This window comes from Plectropomus leopardus, chromosome 14, assembly GCF_026936395.1.
Source record: "Plectropomus leopardus strain MGB_pleo_1.0 chromosome 14, ASM2693639v1, whole genome shotgun sequence".
Lineage (NCBI taxonomy): Eukaryota > Metazoa > Chordata > Actinopteri > Perciformes > Serranidae > Plectropomus > Plectropomus leopardus.
The window spans coordinates 15,958,093-15,978,412 of NC_142189.1; the positions used below are offsets into that span (position 1 = coordinate 15,958,093).

General features: G+C 38.5%; 1 protein-coding gene across 3 annotated transcripts in view; it reads left to right on the top strand.

Annotated features, from left to right (window-relative positions):
* Positions 1 to 20,320, top strand: part of stac (SH3 and cysteine rich domain) — a 44,906-nt gene that overhangs the window by 16,885 nt on the left and 7,701 nt on the right. For all 3 annotated transcript variants that reach the window (XM_088087063.1, XM_042501188.2, XM_042501189.2), the window contains 7 exons: positions 5,854 to 5,935; positions 6,141 to 6,247; positions 7,629 to 7,710; positions 8,408 to 8,475; positions 12,765 to 12,862; positions 17,853 to 17,904; positions 18,594 to 18,731. In XM_088087063.1, the coding sequence (XP_087943189.1) occupies positions 5,854 to 5,935; positions 6,141 to 6,247; positions 7,629 to 7,710; positions 8,408 to 8,475; positions 12,765 to 12,862; positions 17,853 to 17,904; positions 18,594 to 18,731 (627 nt within the window). The remainder of the gene's footprint in view (positions 1 to 5,853; positions 5,936 to 6,140; positions 6,248 to 7,628; positions 7,711 to 8,407; positions 8,476 to 12,764; positions 12,863 to 17,852; positions 17,905 to 18,593; positions 18,732 to 20,320) is intronic.

Consider the following 20,320-nt stretch of genomic DNA (forward strand, 5'->3'; position numbering starts at 1 on the left):
TTTAAAAAATTGTGGTATTTAACACACAGGCCTTTGTGGTTCAGCTGTTTGGTTATATAACATTACTTCACCTTCAGATTTGGCAACAGTCAGCTAAAAATGTTAGATTTTTTAGTGACTGTAAAGCAGTGACATTCAACTTACAGGGCCAAATCTGGCTCCCAATAGTGTGCCAGGTGTCTAATTCACAGTTAAAATAAAGTGAGTCATACAGGGAATTGCTTTTGTACTATTAGTATACTTAAGGTGCCAGAGTGCATAAAACAGCATCAAAATAGAGCTTGTTTCTCAAAAAAAGTGCCAGTGGAGGATCCCCTGTACCCCCTGACAAAGGTCCTTATGTCCTAAAACCCTAGAAACATCATAAAATCCTTAAAACATCCCTAAAATCCTATACCCCTTTCCCACCAAAATTAGCATGTGGATGCAGGTTTTTCAAACACTTGCTAAGTTTAGGACTGCATTCCCACTGTGTGTGAACACACTGCTGGAGCACACAAGTCTGCTTTTCTGTCAGCTTTTGTGTGTGTGGTAGAGTTGTTTTGTTGGTGTGTCCATGCGACGACACAGACAGGTAGGAGAACGGGTAAACAGTAGACTCCAGAAGGAACAGATGTCTTTGAAAACTTGTTTGTGGTTTCTTCTCCTACTATATCTCTTCTTTATTCAGTCTCTGTCAAACTCGGTGCAGATGTATTTTGATCAGTGTTTTAGCACTGCTTAGGAGGACACGGACGGTAATTAGTGGTGGCATGTCATTGCATCTTACCAGTTAAGGAGCTAAAATTTCCGCAGTTACCTGGGTGTTGTATTCTCATCAATGCGGACTGGAGCCAGAGGTGATAAAAACCTGTGTCTACTGCAGATTCATATGACCCAGATGTGAATGATGATAATACCCATTCCACTTGCATTAAAAAACAGTTGTTAGCCGGTGGTAACAGGTTTTTGTGCAGTGGCAATGAGGCTCTACAAATGCCCTAAACTCCTAGAAAAATCCTAAGATCCTAGAAATGTCCTAAAATCCAACAAATGTCCTAAAATTCTAGAAATGTCCTAAAATCCTAGAAACATGTATTGGGCTGCTACGACTGGCCCCGGCCTCCTGCCATTTTGCAAAAGTGGCCCCCAAGCAAAGAAATTTTCCGTGCTGTAAAGGAATAATTTAGCCTTCAATAAAGTTTTGTTAATCACCCATAGTCTAACACACATTAGACCTAATGCAGCATTTTATTAAATTTCTCTTATATTTTCCTCCAATTTTCTGTTAGGTAGCCAATTGTTTGTTATTAGCATATGTAATGCCCCTAAACACCATTTAAAGGCAGGTGTTGTTTACTGTGCAAATACTTTGGATCTTGACTAAGGATTGGAGATATCATAAAAAAGTCTGTAAGAAGAACTTCTGCAGTAGTAAAATCAATGTACTGTTAAATAAAACTTAAAGTAAACTTGATTTTCGGCGTCAGTACTTTGTGTTACATGACAATCAAAAACTCAGTAATAAAAAATAATTCTGATGCTGTAAATGCCGTGTCAGCAGAAGGATGCACAGTAATTGAAATTAATAGAAAATGGTTTTGACATAAAATTAAAAGAAATAAAAAAGGCAATGCCTTAGCCAAGCGCTCCATGATGACAACTGGAGGAGGACGACAGGAGTAGGTGGCAGTCTCATAAGTAGCTGAGACTTAAGAATTCAAGAAATAATTGGCAGCCTGCATTTGAGAGCCGTATGTAAGCCAGGGGTGTCCAACCTTTTTTGAATGGAGGCCAGATTATATAATGTGAATACACTTGGGGGCCAACTGCTTCTCGCATTAAATAGGTTATTTTAAAAAAATCACAAAAAACAAGACAAACAGCTGTTTCATCTTTTAGTAAAATGTACTCAACTATCCTCTGCACCTGAAAGCAGTGGTCCTTACTGTCCACTTTCCTATCCTTTGCTGTGGCCATGTAACTATTCCATTTACTTTTTCACTTTTTTACTTTTTACTGTTTATAAAAACACCTTAGTTCCAGCCCGATGCACGTGTACAAGTTGTATTATAGCATTGCCATTGTGAGGTGAAGGGGAAAAAATGCAAAGCGATCATGCTTAATCAGCCAGTATTGTGTGGCGGCTCATAATATATTTTGAAATTTAAGCTGAAGGCCATTTAAAATTGTTGCGAGGGCCACGAATGCCCCCCAGGCCAGACTTTGGACATACCTGAAGTAAGCAATTCAGAAGCTGAACGCACACAATATCATCCAAGGGTCTTTATGCCTCCACACCAGCGATAGCCGTGGCTGGAGTCAGTATGCCGTCAGGTTGTCCATCTGTCTGTATGTCTGTCCTTAAATCAGTCTATACGTATATCCATACGTCTGTATGTATGTCTGTACATTCATATTTCCATCCCATTCTTGTTAATGCCATGTCTCATTAACTCGTTAAGGGAATTTATTAAAATTAGGCACAAACGTCCACTTTGACTTCATGATGAACTGTTTAGAGGGTCCTCAAATTCAAATTCAATTCAATCATGAAGAGGACAGCTCCTCAATGAAATTATTTAATCATGCACATATGTTTCAGGAAGACGTGCTTGGTTGTAACATTGTTCTCCGCTGTCTGAAACATCTGTGCATGAATAAATACTTCAGTTGAAGTTCTGTCCTCATCTTGTCTTTTGTTCAATAGGAATATGCATACTGTGAATTACAGCACATCAGAAAGACTTTCTCCTCAGATTTCCCAAAAATCTAATGTAACAATCACTGCTGTCACAACATCAGCAGAGTGAATGAAGTCACTGACAGCAACATTGAGTGGTGTCTTTTGTTTGTAGCCAATAGGCTCACAACAAGTGTTCCTCTTTTAACCTTTTCCTTAATGAGTTTGAACCTGAAAGGCTGACATCTCAGTTCTAGAGATGGGTCTGAAGAGCTAAAGGGTTACTTATTTTAGCTTTCTCATCATGACAAGTGTCAAATGAAGAATTAATCACGACTGATTAGCGTTGCAGATTTCACCACCTGCCACTTGAATACATGAAATGTAAACAAACAGGGAAAAAGGCAGTCATCCAACACCGATCCTCACATCCTATAAAGAACCGAAAGGGATGAATGTTTATTTAGGACTACTTCAGAAATGAAAACGAGAGAAAGAAATGGTGAAAATCTGGAAATGTATACATCAATCATTCATCATCAGCCAAGTGTGCTGCAGTTTACTTAGTGGCCGAGGAGAATTTCAATCTTCTGTCCTTCATCTTTACTTAAGAAAGATCTAAAATTGATGGGGAGGTATCGATTGGATAGGACACAGGTGGGTAATGGATATATAAATGATAAATGTTTGAGCACCTTGGGAGATTGGAGGAGGACATGACAGGCAAATGAATTAAGACTCGGACTCCAAGACTATTTTTTTGCAGTCAGGTGCATGGCAGTGGACCTCCTGACATATTTTCTACTCCTGCATGTTTAACTCTGTATGTAACAAATCAGTTATTCATTAATGATGATCATGCAGAATTTAAAAGGGTAGTCTGTAATACTGTTATGCCTCCGTCTGTGACAGCTGATGCTGAAGTCCCATTCTTGCAAACACAGTATCTCAGGAACACCTTCAGGGAATTTCTTCAAAATTGGCATAAACGTTTACTTGGGCTCAAGGATAAACTGATTAGACTTTGGTGGACAAAGGTAACAGTCACCTCACGTCCATCCCATTTTCTTGGACACAGTATCTCAGGATTGCCTTGAGGGAATTTCTTTAACTTTGGCATAAACATCCACTTTGACTCAGGGATGAACATTTATATCTTAATTCATACTTACGTGTAAAATGTCATGCAGAGCTCCGGCTGGGTTGTAGACATGGTTTTCTGGAATCACAGAAAACCACAGAGACCATGCATCTCCTGAAAAATGGGACTTTGCATCAAGCACCGCAGAAGCTTGAATGGACATCAGGAAGTCAGATTTCCTGTCAGGCTTCACATCTTTTACAATAACAAAAACAACAAGCATGGACCAATTTGAAGAAAGTGTAGCTGAGCTGAAAAGCTTGAGTGTGATGTCAGAGAGTGTACCCAAAAATGTAAGCTTCTGAGAGGCAAATTTGTAAAATTGGGGACAAAAAGTTAGCAAAAAGGAGCATGAATGCAGGGGAGAGAAGATAATCACCATTTATTTATGCTGTCCTGGCTTCTCCCTTTCACCAAGAATATAGGGAGACCAAGTGTACCACAGTACTATATACAGTATGCACTTGGCGTGCGTGGAAGGTGCTGACACCAGCCTGCCCAGAGCGCACCAAGCTGCAGAAGAATGAATTAGACTTAATGACTTTGTGTCAGTGGTCAGAGTTGAAGGTCACTGTGACCTCAAAATCTTTTATTGTTTTTGTCCAAGTCTTCACCACATAAGAGTCTGGACAAACATGGATATAAACTGCAACTTGACTGGTTGGTGAAGGCGGTAATTGTAGTTTTGTTTGGATAGTAACGTGCTGAAAGTTATTTAAACTGAGTGGAACAAATGTTGCGCCTCAGCTGCGGGGTAGTGCAGTACTGGGTCTGATGACTTTTTGTAAACAACAACAGCCGCCTCAGCATCTGTGTTCCATTCCACCCTCATTCTGTCTCTGTTAACTCCGGAGCTATGCACCAGTCTCATCATTGTTTTTCTTGCTGACGTCTTTTTGGGGCTATTAGTCAGTGTGTATTTCATTAAATTTTGTGCCATTACCAGATTCTGTAGGTAACAATAATTGTAGCCAACTACAGTGGCTGAGTATATAAAGTTTACAATCCTAAGTTGTTTTATAGCAATTTGCAGAAACAGTTTTTAAAGTAGTAATATCTTTTAGTCACTCAATTAGTGACACTATAAAAACTAAAAGATATTTTTATACACAGTAAATATTTGTTCATCCTACAGTCTGCTCCATCTTAAAGTGGCATATTCCTAACTGGCCTTAAATTGCCAAATAAAATGTCAATTCAATTACAAAATGTGCTCACAAACTGAACAGTGCAAATGTAAAGAAATTATTATTTCAGTTACCTATTACTAACGGGCAACAGGTTTGTGATACATTCATTAAAATGCTTGTTTATTTCCTTGTATTTTATAAGTAGTTACAGAATGTGTTGTTGCGTATTTCCTATTATTTATTGTTTTTTGTACATAGCCTGTTGTCTTTTTTATCTGATATGCTTATGGACTTTTCTCTGTGTCTTTAAAGTCATCATTTTCCTAATTATAATCATTATAAATTTATATGGATTCTAAATCATGAGTTCATCATTAAAAAATAACGTAATAATAAAAAAATAATACAACTCTTTTTTTTCCCTTTTCTAGCATCAAATTGATTTTTTTAATTTCAGCCATATTAATCAGCAGTTAATGAGGATTAATGGCTAAGTTACTTTTCTGACTTCCAGCACAAATTATTTATTTGTTTTTCATTCGTACAGATCATTCAACCCTAAAAATGACGCCTGTGCACATTTGTACACAGCACAATATTGCACACTAGACTGTTTGACTGCCATTGTGTAATTTATTTTTAAATTTATGCATGATTATGTTTTATGTATTTATCGGACACTGTTTAGTCTTCTCAGTCTGCAGCGTGAAATATAGGTGTTGTGATTCATCCATACAGTGATGTCCGACATCCAGTGTGGCAGAACTTTGTCTCTGTCAGTTGCGTTCAGAAACGTCTGACTGAACAGAGTTATGTGCAGTATTTCAGTGTCAGGCTGCTGTTCTGCCTGTGGTGCTGCATATTGATTTGTCTCTAATGTGTGTGTTGCTTCTCTTTCTTTTCCCCTCTCTGTCTTTTAGCCAAAAGGCTTTCGGCGGTATTACAGTTCTCCATTACTGATCCAGGAACAGTATGGCTGCATCAAAGAAGTCATGCCCATCGGTGAGCAGCTTAAATCTCCCTGATAATTCCATTTCTGTGTGCGATGGCATGCTCTAAAGCGAAAATTTCACTCCACTCTTCCAGAACTACTTTTCCACTTGAGCTTTTTTATAAGATTACCTGGTTTTAAAGTACTCAAGGGTATCCTAAAAGCTTAACATTTGTTTGCCATCAGCTTTTATCGTGTCTTCATTCTTTTCTAAAGCCTGTGGAAACAAGGTGGACCCTGTGTATGAGGCCTTGAGGTTTGGGACGTCGCTGGCACAAAAGGCCAAGAGGGCCAGTGGGTCTGAGTCTCCACACAGAAACTCGGTAAGAAAAGGATCATTTCTCAACTCAAATTCCAGTCACTAAAACCTTATTTTCTATCTCAAGTCCTCTCTTCCTTATGCTATAATGTACATACAGGTTATCACAGTTCAATCCATGTATTATACTTGTTATATTTTATCCCACTGCAACAGACGCACTGTAGCTGATGGTCTAAATAGATACTGCCACTGCAGGGCTGTAAACACTACCAATAAAGGCAGTCTGGTCCAGGCAGTCATGAAGGGAGATGTCCATGCAAACGCTCATGTTACAGCTCTGAAGATGGACTCGACCGATTGTACTGTACACTCTCCAGCCTCCTCTCCATCGCTGTGTGTAATGCGCAAGGAAATCTGTTTTTCATAGCTTATCATCTATTATTACCTATTTTAATGTAAGCTAAACAGTTTATGCAGTCTGGATATGTGCCTCCGTATGATGACATCTGAAAGCTGTTGGATTTGGGCCTTCCTGCCCTGTCCTGTGCAGCTGTTAATGAATGGGCGTGTGTGTCGGTGGAGACTCACAGAGACAATGTGATCTCAACAGGGGTTATGATAATAGTTTCCAAATGCAGACTTACAAACAGCATGTTTGCTACACTACGGTTCTCTTTAGAATAGCTGGTTAGGCTGTGAAAGAGAAAGAATGTATCTATCCATCTTTCTATCTATCTATCTATCTATCTGTTCTTACTCAGAGATCATGCTGCAGGGCTGCACGCTTTATTCCTTTGTTGCATTTTTCACAGAACCACACAACAGTTTACCTCTCCAGTGTGTGATAATAGACTGCATACCGGCGTGGCAGAGTCAAAAGACGCGTGACGGCCGTGACATGTAACACAATAGCGTCGACTTCGAGTGTGACATGTGCAAGTGCAACATACACATCAGCACCGGTTTCTAAATAATAACATGGCACAACATGGCAGTAACAGTCATTTTCTAAAGTTATCCCTGTATGCCTCAAGTAACTCTTGCCTATATAGTGTTCTGATGTTTCTATGTGTGTAATTGCGTATGTGTGTAAGTTTGTGTTTTTGAATTCTGTAAGATTTAGATTTTAGACTGATTTGCACAAAACAAAACAACAGACATACAACAACAAAAGATAAAGACAGATGTCATGTGATCGAGAAAAGCAAACAAACATGCTAACAAAGTCAGCGAGCAAACATAAAGAAAACAAAGTAAAACAATTAAAAAATATATACATATTCTGCCTCTCTATCTCTACCTCTCTCTGTCTATCTCCCTCTCTGCTATCTCTCTATCTCCACCTCCATCCCTCTATCCCTCTAACTTTATCTACTTCTCTCTAACTTTACCTATCTTTTATCTCTCTCATGTGTTTTGTCTCTTCTCGTTGACCTCTGCAGACCAGTGACTTGGACAAGGTTCCAGAGGAAGTGGTGGCTCACAGCAGTAGGCAGGAGCTGTCGAGAAAACACAGCGATGACGGTGAGTATCCGTTGCGGTACACTGTGTGCATCTGGATTACAGCCATGTAGTGACAAAGGGAAAAACACACAGTTATTGCTCTCGCCACAAGGGAAGGTTGCAACATCGAATTCTCCTCCTGTGAACCATCAAATTAGGTTTTTTCACTGTTTTCCACTAAAGTGAACTTGTTCTTCTTGCTGTTTTCTCACTCTGTCCCTGCTATAGAATGTCCTATAGACCCAAACAAACATTTGGACCTCGCTTTTTTTATCTGTATTGTGTGTAGCTCTTGATTTAGTGGTGGATGGGTTATTTCAGCTGCACAATAGTGAAGGGCAAAGCACTGACCCTTTACAATCTGAAGTATTCACTCTGAGCAGTGAAGGCAAAACTACAGGGAAATTGGTGGCTACCACTAAGGTAGTCCCTGGTATTGAAAAATGCTATTTGGAGCGTGGCTACGATGCTGCCGAGCAATTTCCTTCAGAGAATACAATCTGACCCAACAGAGGAAGAAAGTAATATGTTATTAGCCTGGGCCACATGTCAGCCATGACAATGCTCTAGTTTATTGATAGTGCCTGGGTTAATGGAAAAAAGACTGTGCTCAATGAAAAACTATCTTCAAATAAAAGGTTTAGACTTTTATCTTCTTTATAATAATGACTGATGATATAATTAAATTCTTTTTTTGTTTTATTTTTTTCTTTTGCAGTTTTCACAGTCATTGAAAATGGAACAGAGCATTACCTCCAGGCAGAGAGAAAAGCTGACGATTTGCAGGTAATCAACAAATACATTTGTTTTTTGTTTATTTTGGTTTTTTTTTTACATAAAACATATGTCATAATTACAAGTGCGAATGAGTACACTACAGATGAGCACTATGGTTTTTCCTGCAAACACCATTCTACAGATGTCAAAAAATCTGATAGAAATGAATTTCAGAGGAAATAAGAAAGATTCAGAGTTTCTTTCTGCTCTATTGCAATATTTAGGACATTATTAATTCCTATTTTAATATTTTTTTTATTGGTTAACAAGTACTGTAACAAGCAGATACAGTAAGGCTGGCGTTGTCATGTTATGTTCTTAACATAAGGTTACATACTAAATGTAAAGTTACATAGGTTATGTTTAGAAAAAGAAAAATGGTGGCAATTTACCTTAAAATAACTCAGTGTTTACCTCGTTTCACATGCTCCTGAACAGTGGTCTCCCATCCACCAGTCCCAAAATGATTCTTTACGCAGACTTTCGCTCTTTATACTTCTTCCATCAGCATATTGGTGATGTGATCCCAGCCTCTCTGATTACCACAGCCTAATTCTAGTAAACACCCTCTTCATAAGTTGGCTTCTTAACAAAAATCTAATTCCAGTAAATCTTTAACAGCATGGATACACAGTAATTGACAGTTGTTAGATAAAAATGTCCTTTTGTCTGTTTTTAGGTTTTTCAGTTGTTAAATCAAACAAAGGTCACACTATTAATTTGCTCCATAAAACTACATACGAGCCTTCAATTTATGTCAAATACAAACATCAACAAATCATGAGCAAAAAAATTTAACAGAGAAAGACAATTTTCTCCAACTCAGCAATAAGGATTGCCTGATTGCCCGGGGCAAGAAGAATGCCAGGTTGGGCTAGTAAATCTAGCAACTAAAAAAGAATTAAACACATTATTTCATCTGGAGCTGATGACAGAAGCAGCTCAGCAGTGAACTATCTCGCTTCCTTATCATCTTTTTTTTTTAATTGCACAGAGTTTATAAGCTGAAGTGTAATCCACTATTTAATTTTCATGGAAAAAGAAGTTTAGTTGGGTAGCGTTAGAGGATGTGGTTGAAACCCCAACTATGTATTGTGCAGTTTGCTGCAGTTTTAGAGCAAAGCAGATAAAAAGCAGGTTTTTCGTGTTAATTATGGTAATCTTTGTAAACACTAACAAATAAAAAAATGGCTTTAGGCAAGTTTATTTCTCACCCACTTGCCCAACAAAACTTTGAGGTTATATAAGAAGGAAAAGCAAACTGAATGCATTCAATGTGCTATTTTAGAGGAATATGGCAAACTTCAACTGTCCTGTCAGAAACTTTTTAGTTTTACTTTCCTTGGTGATTGTTATTCTGCAGCTCAGTTACAGTAACGTGTATTACTAGTGCAGTCTGAAGACCTCTGAGAACAGACTTTGTCCACTGACCAGCGCCTGAACTCTTCGTGGTTGCTCTGAAAACTGATACTCGGCCAGTCTGTTCTGGGCCCATTAAGCATGCTGCACTTTGCCCCTCGCCTCCATCGTCACTGCTGAATTTCCCAGGACTCTGAGGGAAAACTTTTCTTCCTGCTGTAACATATCATACCCAAGCTAACACGACCACTGGCCTGCACTGATAGAGAGAGGCCTTGACCTTACGTAATGTTTGGATCTGCAGCTCTGGGGTCCGTGCTTCTGTTTTTTATTCTCTACAGTACAGATGCAGTGCTGATGGTGCCAAATTCATGCTCGTGAGGGAAAAAGATTAAACCTCTGTGAATATCTTGGCACCTCCTGCAGAGTATGATGAATATTTCATTGGGAGATTTCAGAACTGCTCCATTCCTTTCTATCTTCCATGATGGGATTTGTGGGAGACGTGCTCTCGGTATCAATGTTCTTTGTACATATTTTCTATGTGCAGCCATCTTTCCTGTTTACTTTTATAGTTTAACATGTTTATCTCCATTGTCAACAGTGGAAAAAGACCACAGATACTTGGACAAACACAAAAATGAACAAATAACCATACAAGGAGAAAAATACAGACACACACACACACACCTATCCACTGCAATACAATCTAGCAGTCCAGCCGGTCATTTCGGGGAAGAGACTTGAAGTGCATTGTGCTGTGTTATCAGGCTGGACCGAGCACAGCTGGCAGGGGGCTGTTTGTCTGTCAGCCGACAGGTCCATTAGCTCAGGCTGGCGGACAGACAGATGGAGGCTCTGCAGGGTAATGAGCAGAGAAAAACGCTTCGAAAAATCTGGTTCTTTTTCGCCAGAGAAGAAGCCTCCAATTCGAGATGAGAGGCTCACACGCACAAACGGAGCATCACACTCACAAGTTCCCCATCTGTTCACACTCTCCAGGTTTAGTGTTAAACTACCCGAAATCAATTGACAGTAAAATAGTCTGGCTCATGCTGTGATCTCTTTTTGGGTGGATTCTCCGTTTGGGAAGTTTGACTTTGGTATAGGTGGTGCTCTTTTTGTATCCATTCATTAGACGCAGCTTCTGTTATTTCAATGTAACTTATGCTGCTTTTGTTGTTGCAGGAAGTTTAAAGTGTGTTACCTTCTTCAATAGCCAAACAAGTGTTATTGGAATAAAGATTTTTGCTATGCATTAGCTCCTAAAGCTGCACGTGTCGTGAGTAGTTAGTGTACATTATAAGGTTGTTAAAATTGGTTTCATGGATCAGTTGAAAGACTGAACTTTGGATAAATAATTAGTGGAGGCTCTCATAGGTCCTTCTTACCCCTTGAAAGCACAAAATGGTTTAGTCCAGCCCTGCACTAGGATGTCTCCAAGCACACTGTCATGTCTTTACCCAAGAAAGGAAATCAGATTTCCAAAATAGAAAAGAAAGACAGAAAAGCCAACTGGATTTTTTAAAAAAAATTATTGGCAAGGGGCCCACAGAGACTGCTTATGCATAGGGCCCAGTGCAGGTTGTCAATAAAAAAGAGAAAGAGAAAAAATTATCCAGTTTCTGCCCAGGACTTTTTTTTCTCCCTTTTGCTGCAATATCGAAAAGTATCATTTGTTTTTATACTAATATTGTACTGAAGTTTAAAATGTCATGATGATAGATGGAACATTTAACTGCTTTTTTAGCAAGACATTTTCTTCTCCGGAGTTGGTGGACCAAAAAGGTGCTGGTGTGAAAGAGTGACTTGCAATGGCCTGTTGGCCAGACACATGACTCCAAATTAAAGCTAATATTCCTCTGTGTTTGCTAGACATGTAAATAGGACACTGTTGACTAACAGGTTCACAATAAAAAGTTTATAAGGTGATAATATGTCACGGTTGTGTTCTCAGGTTGTTTTACTCCGCTATGTGGTCAGGAATGCACATCTCCCCTCCATTTCCTTTTTTTCTCTAATTTTTCCTTCACTACAGTATCCTTCACTTCAAATACTGCCTTCTTTTCCGATAACTCAGTTACAGAACAGGCTCTTATCTCGACCTGCTCGACCTCTCATTCAGTGTTTCAGGCTCCCAAAGCATCAAGAGTCTCTCAAGGCCAGTGAGCAGCTCTTAGTTAACTGTAACGGATTGCCACCACTTAATGTTGTTTTCACCCAGAGGCCACAGAGGCAGTTTGCCTTGTGGCTGCAGCTAACTCAACTCATCAATCAGCAACATTGCTCGTTCATGTGGATGACGCTCGGGGAGCCACAAAGAACAAAAACACTTCTTTTCATTAACTATACAGCGCCACAAAGATGGCAAATTCTCCTGCTGTTTTTTAAAAACAGTCTTGAGAGCGCCTAAAAAAAGTTATCTATTAGGACAAGTTATCATTTGGAGGGATTTCAGGGACACAATAGGCATCATTCAGACTCAAGGTATTGGTGATGAAACAAGAAAACGCCCACCAGCATTCTGAGCAGGTGTGAAGAGCGTCAGAATGGCGGCCCATCTCCCTGCTAATTGTGCTAACACTTCTCCAACAACTTCCTCTCCACCCACAGCCCTGTCCTGTTTAAACTTCCTGAACGTTCATGAAAACCCGATCCCGCTTCTCCCACTCATGTTGACGGTGGATTAAAAGGAACAGATTGCAGGACAACTTAAGCAGCTCCCCGGTCTATCAGTGTTCTGTAAACATGGGCTTCTCCTGCCTATGTGGATGCCAAAAGACTATTTCAAGATACGAGTGCGATAAAAGTGACAATAGAGAATATGGTGTTGTATTATGTTTGTGTGGCTATGAGCTTTGTTTAACTTGTTTTTTACTGAGATTTCTTGAAAACCAAATCTGTGTGTTTATGTGTTTCTGTGTGTGTCTGTTGTCTAGTTGGAGCAGAGCCAGCTACAGAAAGACGTCCTCAAGCTCAACACCTATGTGGCCTTGTTCAGCTTCACGCCCCAAGATAGCCATGACCTGGAGATGAAGTTAGTGTATACATACACAGGTCACTCTAATCAAGAAATCCCGCTCTAACACTCACCGTCATTACTAAGGCTACATCCACACTAATGCGTTTCAACTGCAATTGTTTGAACATTGCTTTAACTCCAAGCAAAGTCTGGAGAATCAGGTTAGGCAATTATTTTGATAATAGAATCATAGTTTTAGTAGTTTTTAAGCAAAAAAGCCAAACATTTGCTGGTTTTTGTGCTTCTTAAATGTGAACATTTGATGCTTTTCTTTGACATATATGATAATAACCACAATATCTTTCAATATTTGGACTGATGGTAGGATAAAACACACCATTTGAAGATGTCAGCTTGGGCCCTCTGGAATTACACAGGATGTTTCACTATTTTCTGTCATTTAATTGACAGAACTTTTAATTGAGAAAATAATGGTCAGATTAATCAGTGATGAAGATAACACATACTGGCATGTGAGTGTGCAAAAAACAAAACAAAATAAAAACAGCAAGATGCAATCAGACTGTACTTTATGTTGTATACAGTCATATAATGCAAGACCCAATCACGAACACACAAGGCACATGTGCATAAGGTATTTAATTAACGTTGGGAAATAAGACGACATGCTGCTGAAGAACTGTCTTCATATCTCCTTGCCTGTATTCGTCTGTTTTTGAGTGCCAGGAAAGTCTGTTAATTAGTGTTTCTTTCTTTTATCTTATATAATCACTGTATTCAGAGCACCAGAAGTCAAAATATACAATAATACATTTACAAAAGGAACTAATTAGCTTCCTCTTTGTAGGTAATGGTCCTCAAAGATTTATTTCTCTAGGCTGGTCTCATTAATAATACCTGTGTGGGTGTCATGATGGTCTATTAATATCAGTCAGTCTCATGTCATCTTGAATTATCCCGAGAGAAACGCACAGTCTTTGGAAAATCCATTTAGTCCATTTATAGCTCCCATGAGGCAACACTGTACCAGTGGCCAAGATGGGATATATTATTTTTGAATGCTGGTAAAAACATATTTTGTCTTGGTTAAAAGGATGAGATGTTCAGTTTGTACTGGCCAATATGTAAAACACCAGGAATCACTTGTAGCTTTTCAGAACAAACAAATGAAAGAAAGCTCTTCATGAAAAAAACAAAACAGTCTTCACTAGCCTCCCAGTTGCAATTACGGGTCAGGCTTATTGGGAATTTCTTACAGCAGTGACGCCTCCTACTTTTTAAAATAACTACAGAAATGTCAACAGACAATGGCTTCAACCCCACCATCACTGGAGGTTACATCTGAATAACGTAAACACTAGCATCATACTAATTTACTTTACTAAACAACTTAAGTAATAGTCTTGAAGTTTTTTATTTAAATAAATGTATGTTCGAGTCATTATCTATCCCCTAATGACAATATGGGCCATTGATGAAAGCGGTTTTATTTGCAGTATTATGAACTGAGTGTCTGTGTCAACAAGCTGCACAATAAGAGATGCATTTTTCATCACCCCGCCAATGTATCCTCATACAACATTTCGTATGATATTCTGTGAATTAGCACCCTATGAATGACATTACTTACTTCACCAGGGTTCCCACGGATCCTTAATAAGTCTTACAAGGCATTAAATTCATTTATCTAAAAAAAAAATGGTTTAATTAGCATTAACATGCCTTAAATCAATCTTTCGACACTGCATTTTAAAATCTCAAAATAATTGTTAATATCTATTCTTTTAATAATTTAATTTACTGAATGCCTCAAGAAGATAGTTTTAATTATTATTTTTGTTAACATTTTAAGTAGATCGACTGTTTTTTTAAACTGACCAAAAAGGTCATACATTTGGACAAAATTGTCCCTAATCCTGAATAATTTTTTTTTTTCAGTTCATGTTTTTTTCCCACAGTTTTGGTCAAAAAATATATATTCATTGTGGTATAAAAAACGTCTTAAAAATTCTTAAATCTGACTTGCCTCAAGCATGGTTTAGGTTAAGATTTAAGAAAAGTACCATGGATTATCCCGTTTATATAAAAGGAACTATACATAGTTTATTATCTAGTTTAGTGTCTGGTTTCACTTGTTAACTAATCACTACAAATACAACACTGCAAAAGAAGCTAATTTAGGCTATTGAGTAAATTTTGTATGACTACAATGCTAGCGGTGGGGCTAACCATGTAGCATACACAAACATGACTCCATAATGTGCATTAATAATGTTACTCTCAACTGCTGGATGTGCAAATAAGCAAATTTTCCAACAATATTGTCATAAAAACTTAAAATGTTATGATTTGTGAGTGTTTATAAGGTGTTTCTATTGCCACCAACACTATGGCAAAAAAGCAATTATCATCTCTAAATGTTTGTGTGTTTGTATATATGTGTATGTGTGTGTGTATATATATATATAATATATATATATATATATATATATATATAAAATTGTTAATGCAAGTTTAAAGTCAACATAGCTGAATATGTCTAGTCTATCTTATTATCTCCAATATCTTGTAAAACTCAGGCTACAGATTTATCCCTTTCGTTAACCATGATTGATAGGGCATCATCTGCGACATCATTTGAATGAAATAGGCCCTCAGGAAGAGAGTGTTCATCATGAGCAGTCCTTCAGCATAAGTACCCATTTGCTCCTGGTTCTCACAGAAATCCTGTGAGGTTTTTAAAGATATGAGAGTGCACTTGTTCTCTCCCTCTTTTCCAACACACACACACACACACACACACACACATTTATGGATACTTCATCTCTCTTTGGTTGAGAAAAACTTCAATCGTCAGGCGTAATTTAAAATTCATCAACTTCTTCTCTCGGACTCTACCGATACCTGCCATACGGTACAAAGTTCACCAAGCTTTGTTTCAGATTAATGCTCTTACGTAAGCCCATATCAATGTTTTTCTCCTCGGGGTTTGGCTGCAGACAGTAATCAATACATCAAACGCAAACACATAAATCACAAACGGGAAAAATGGAATCTTTAATGAAAAGGTTCAATTTTCATTTTAAGTGAGAAAATCAGGTTTTTGATTAGTTTCAGTTGCCGCTACATGCTCTGATTACATGATTACCTTTGACTATGTGGTGATTGTAATGGTGATGAGTTCCGAACTTTTCGACGACAGAATCAAAAAGGCCCACTGTTCTCTTTTGTTATAAACCAGGCAATAATTTCACTCAACTTGTTTTCTCGCTTTCATGGCTCATGTTTTCATAATGAACTTGATGGTAAGACGATGTACTCATATGGTACATTTCCTGTATTTGTTTAAACAGCATGTATACACTTCATTTTCATCACTTAGAAGTTTTTACAACGTCGGATGCTGTGCTGTTTGTCACCTACAATAAAGAATGTTTTCTGAGTCATGGTGAGCATTACCAAGCAAAGGACAGCCGGTGTTGTAACTGAACCACAAGAGGAAGAAAAAGGGGGAAATTACGTAAACCAACATTTGGCTCAACTGTGCTGGTCCTTTTGATTTTTATTGGTCAGATTTAGCCAACGGCTTTGAACAGATGCTAGTAATTATGGTCGATGCGGCAATGGGGTAAAATGATTCATGCGTTTCCTGGACAAAGAACAATTTCTCAGAACAAACAGCATTAAGGAAAAAACACAAACACCTTCTCATCTGCTTGACGTTACAGCGTGCGTAGGCTGTCTAGCAGAGCCTCTTAAAGAGATCGAGGTGAGAGATAAAGCTCTTCTCATGGTCATCAGTGCTGACAGAAACTTTTAGGTGTTGCATGATTCACCAAGTTCTCAGTGATAGCAGTTGTAGATCTACCTCAAAATCTGCAGTAGCTTAGCTTAGTGAGGCAACAATCCTTTATTTTCTAGCTAATGACTGTTGATTTTGTTAGCTAAAATAACAACTATCTGTCGTTAGTAGATTTTTAGCAGCCATAGCCAGCTGATCAGTGCTAACTGTAAGTTGGCTGAAAACTCCATCTCCAGATCATTCTTTAATCATTCCAGCTGACTCATTTTAAAATGAGAACAATGTCAAGTATCCCATTTGGTGAAAATTAGGTTTTTAACCTTGTTAACATGTCAATGTGGTTTTGTTTATATGCTTCAGTGTGTACTGTGAGCAAAGTAAACAGTCAGTGCACTAGCTGAGCATTTTCTCCCTGTAAAAGCAGTGTTAAAAACACACAATCAGACAATCAGGGATTGTTACAACACAAACCTAGAAGTAAAAATGCCACCCTGTGAAAAATACTCCTGCACTGAAGATGTAACTTAAGTAAAAGTCAGTAAGTATTATCAGGGAATGTTAAAAAGTAAAGTATTAAAAGTACTCAGTGCAGAAAAATCTTTGAAAAACACCCAAAAACTCAAAATCATAGAAAAAAAGACAAAAAATTGTCCAAAACACTCATAAAAAATAGAATAAAACACCACCTAAAACACAAAATAATTATATAAAAAAGATATAGAGAGACTTTTTTCAAAATATTTGGCAATTAATTTTCTATAAATTGACTGACTGATTAAACTAACTGTTGCAGGTGTACTTGTGCAAACTGTTTGGTAATTTATAACAGAACATCATATTTTATGAACTCATCTTCTGTTTTTTTTAATGCAAAAATCTTAATTTGCAAAGTAGCTAAAGCTGTCAGATAAATGTAGTGACGTACAAAGGAGCTCCTGAGCAGCTCGTTCCGCAGCCAGGTGCAGTGCACCTCGTTAGGTGATGCAGCACACCTGAGCAGAGCTGCATGAGAGCAAAGGGACAACATCACAGAACATATACAGCTGTAACATAGACATAATATGTATTTTGCTTAATTTCAAATTTGTTTGTAGACATTTGCCTCTAAATGTCACAGCACACCTTTACTCCTGCTTTGTATAGTGGCTCAAAATTGACATGTATTTATACAACCATACAGATACGAAGATAAAAATGTTACCATTCTGAGTAATTTCTTCTTTGTTTTGCTCTATATTGCAGCGCGGGAGACAGAATCTTATTGGCTGACGACTCCAATGATGACTGGTGGAAGGTAGGTACGAAATGAAAATATTACATCTAAGCAGTGTTATGGCTCATCTAAAACCTCTTTACTGTTTTTAATTATAATAAGCCTCCCAAGATGCAAAACTCTTAATGTTTGTCAGTTTGTTGTCCAGTTTAGATACAATGTGTGTTTTTCACAAAGCCTCAGAAAAAGCCCACCTAAGAAATGGATTGATAAATTACTGGAAGTCCAGCTGTAAATTATAGGAGCGAGGCAACGGGCCGCTGCAGGACACAACTGCATGACAGATAAATTAGGGAGACAAAAGGGCCAAAACGTGACTGTACAGAGGCAGCTGGCTGCCACCAGACCATGAAGAAAGTCATCACACATTTTAACTCTGTTGCTGTTCTCTACAGGCTGTAGACAAACAAAGACATCTGGCCTGTTCGGTTTTTGAACAATGGATATTTTACCTGATTTAACACCTGTATAGAACATATAGTTACACTAAAGTGAAGACATACGTAGTATATCTTCTTTATTTCTATGTGCCAGGAATATAGAAGTCATACCTAAGTGTGATCGAAAATAAAACTGTATACAGGTTTTATGTGCTTAGAGCAGCAGAACCTCTGTTGTTTTTTCAAGGATTTTATCTAATCACTAGGGTTGTAATCCTCTTATGTACTGTGCAGCTCCTCCATGTGTCAGCTGTTTTCATTGTTTTTCAGGGGGTAATTGAGGACAGGATCGGTTTCTTCCCAGCAGCTTATGCTCATGAGGTGCGGTCTGAGGACCAAGTGTTTAGATGTAACAGGACGTTTATCGGCTGCAAGGAACAAGGCCAGATCACCCTGAAGGAGGGACAGGTACTGTATAAACCTTATGAGGAAGACGATGGTGATTATAGCCAGACAACTGATATTTATGTGAAAAGAATTCACTGAAAATGCGGCTGGACAGGATGTTCCCCTTAATATCCTTAATGATCCGGCCCTGTTATTATGGGTCTTCTGCGTCAGTGTGTGCGTCTGCAATGACTGTTTCTTCTGTTTCTTTTTATGCCTCCGTGCCAGCAATAGCCATTGCTGGAGGCATTATGTTTTGGATTGTAGGTTCATTCGTCGGCACGCACATTTGTCCATCCTATTCACATTAACGAGACAACACATCAGATACACCTTGAGGGAATTTTTTCGAATTTAGCAAAAATGTCCATTTGGATTTAGCGACAAAGATTTTGGTGGTCAAAGGTTGAGGTCACTGTGGCCTCATCTGTCTCATTCCTGTGAACGGTATATCTCAAGAAGGTCTTGCAGGAATTTCCGCAAATTTGGCACAAACATCCAACCGGACAGAAAAATTAATTAATTACAATTTGGTGGTTTAAGGTGAAATATCAAGGTCACTGTGACCACACAAAACATTTTTACGGCCATAACTCAGAAATTCATTGGCTTATTATGACAAAATTTCACACAAATGTCTCATAGGATAAAATAATAAAGTGATGACATTTTATATTAAAAAGGTCAAAGATTAACTTCTCTATGACATCATGATAACTGCATGAGTAACTAACTGCCTTTAGGGACTTTTTCTAATGACACCTCTGGCTGTGTCGAGTCAAACCATGCTGCGTTGATTTGCTTTTCATTAGTAGTTTAAACGCGCCAAGTTGTGCTGAGTCATGCCTGAGATGGAACAAAGTGTGCCCGACCCCCTCCAACACATCACATCAAAGAGCTTTGTCATCATTATTCAGTGGCGACTTTTAACGAAGACTTTCATCATTGTGTATGGAAAATGCTATTGGTGTCTGCAGCAGATTTTTGTTATCGTTGTTACTACCACAAGAGAGGTATGTTGTTTATCAGCGACTTTTTGGAAATAAAAAAACTTTCACCAGACAGTAACAAAACGATTGTTGCTTTTTAGCCACAAGGACAAAACTCATGAAGGATTTATTTAGACCAAAGCACTCACAGAGTTGATTACATGAATGTCCTCATCCTCATGGCTCGGAAAAGCAATGACCTTTATCGTGGACATTAAAACTTCCACATTACACCTGTGTCTAATTCATGATCATACCCTAGCCATTAGAGCACATCAGATTCACATTACCCAGCAGCTCTTTAGCCATCTTATTACGCTCCTGCAGCTCCCACAACGCCTCTTACCTCCAGCGACTCGCCCCTCTGCATGCACTTATTCACTGAAAAGCTCGACTGGAGTTGTCTGATAGAGGATGCCTCTGAGGAGTTACCATTGGATTAGCATTTTGGCATAATGGCTTACTTAGATCAGGCCCCCTACTTTTCCCACAATTCTTCCCGGGGCATGTTAGGACACAGAGGAGACTAAAGTAAGCAACCCCCAGTGGAGATGAAACCACCAAAAACAAGATGAGACCATGACCCCTTGCCTTTCTTTTCCACACACAAACCCAGGGGAA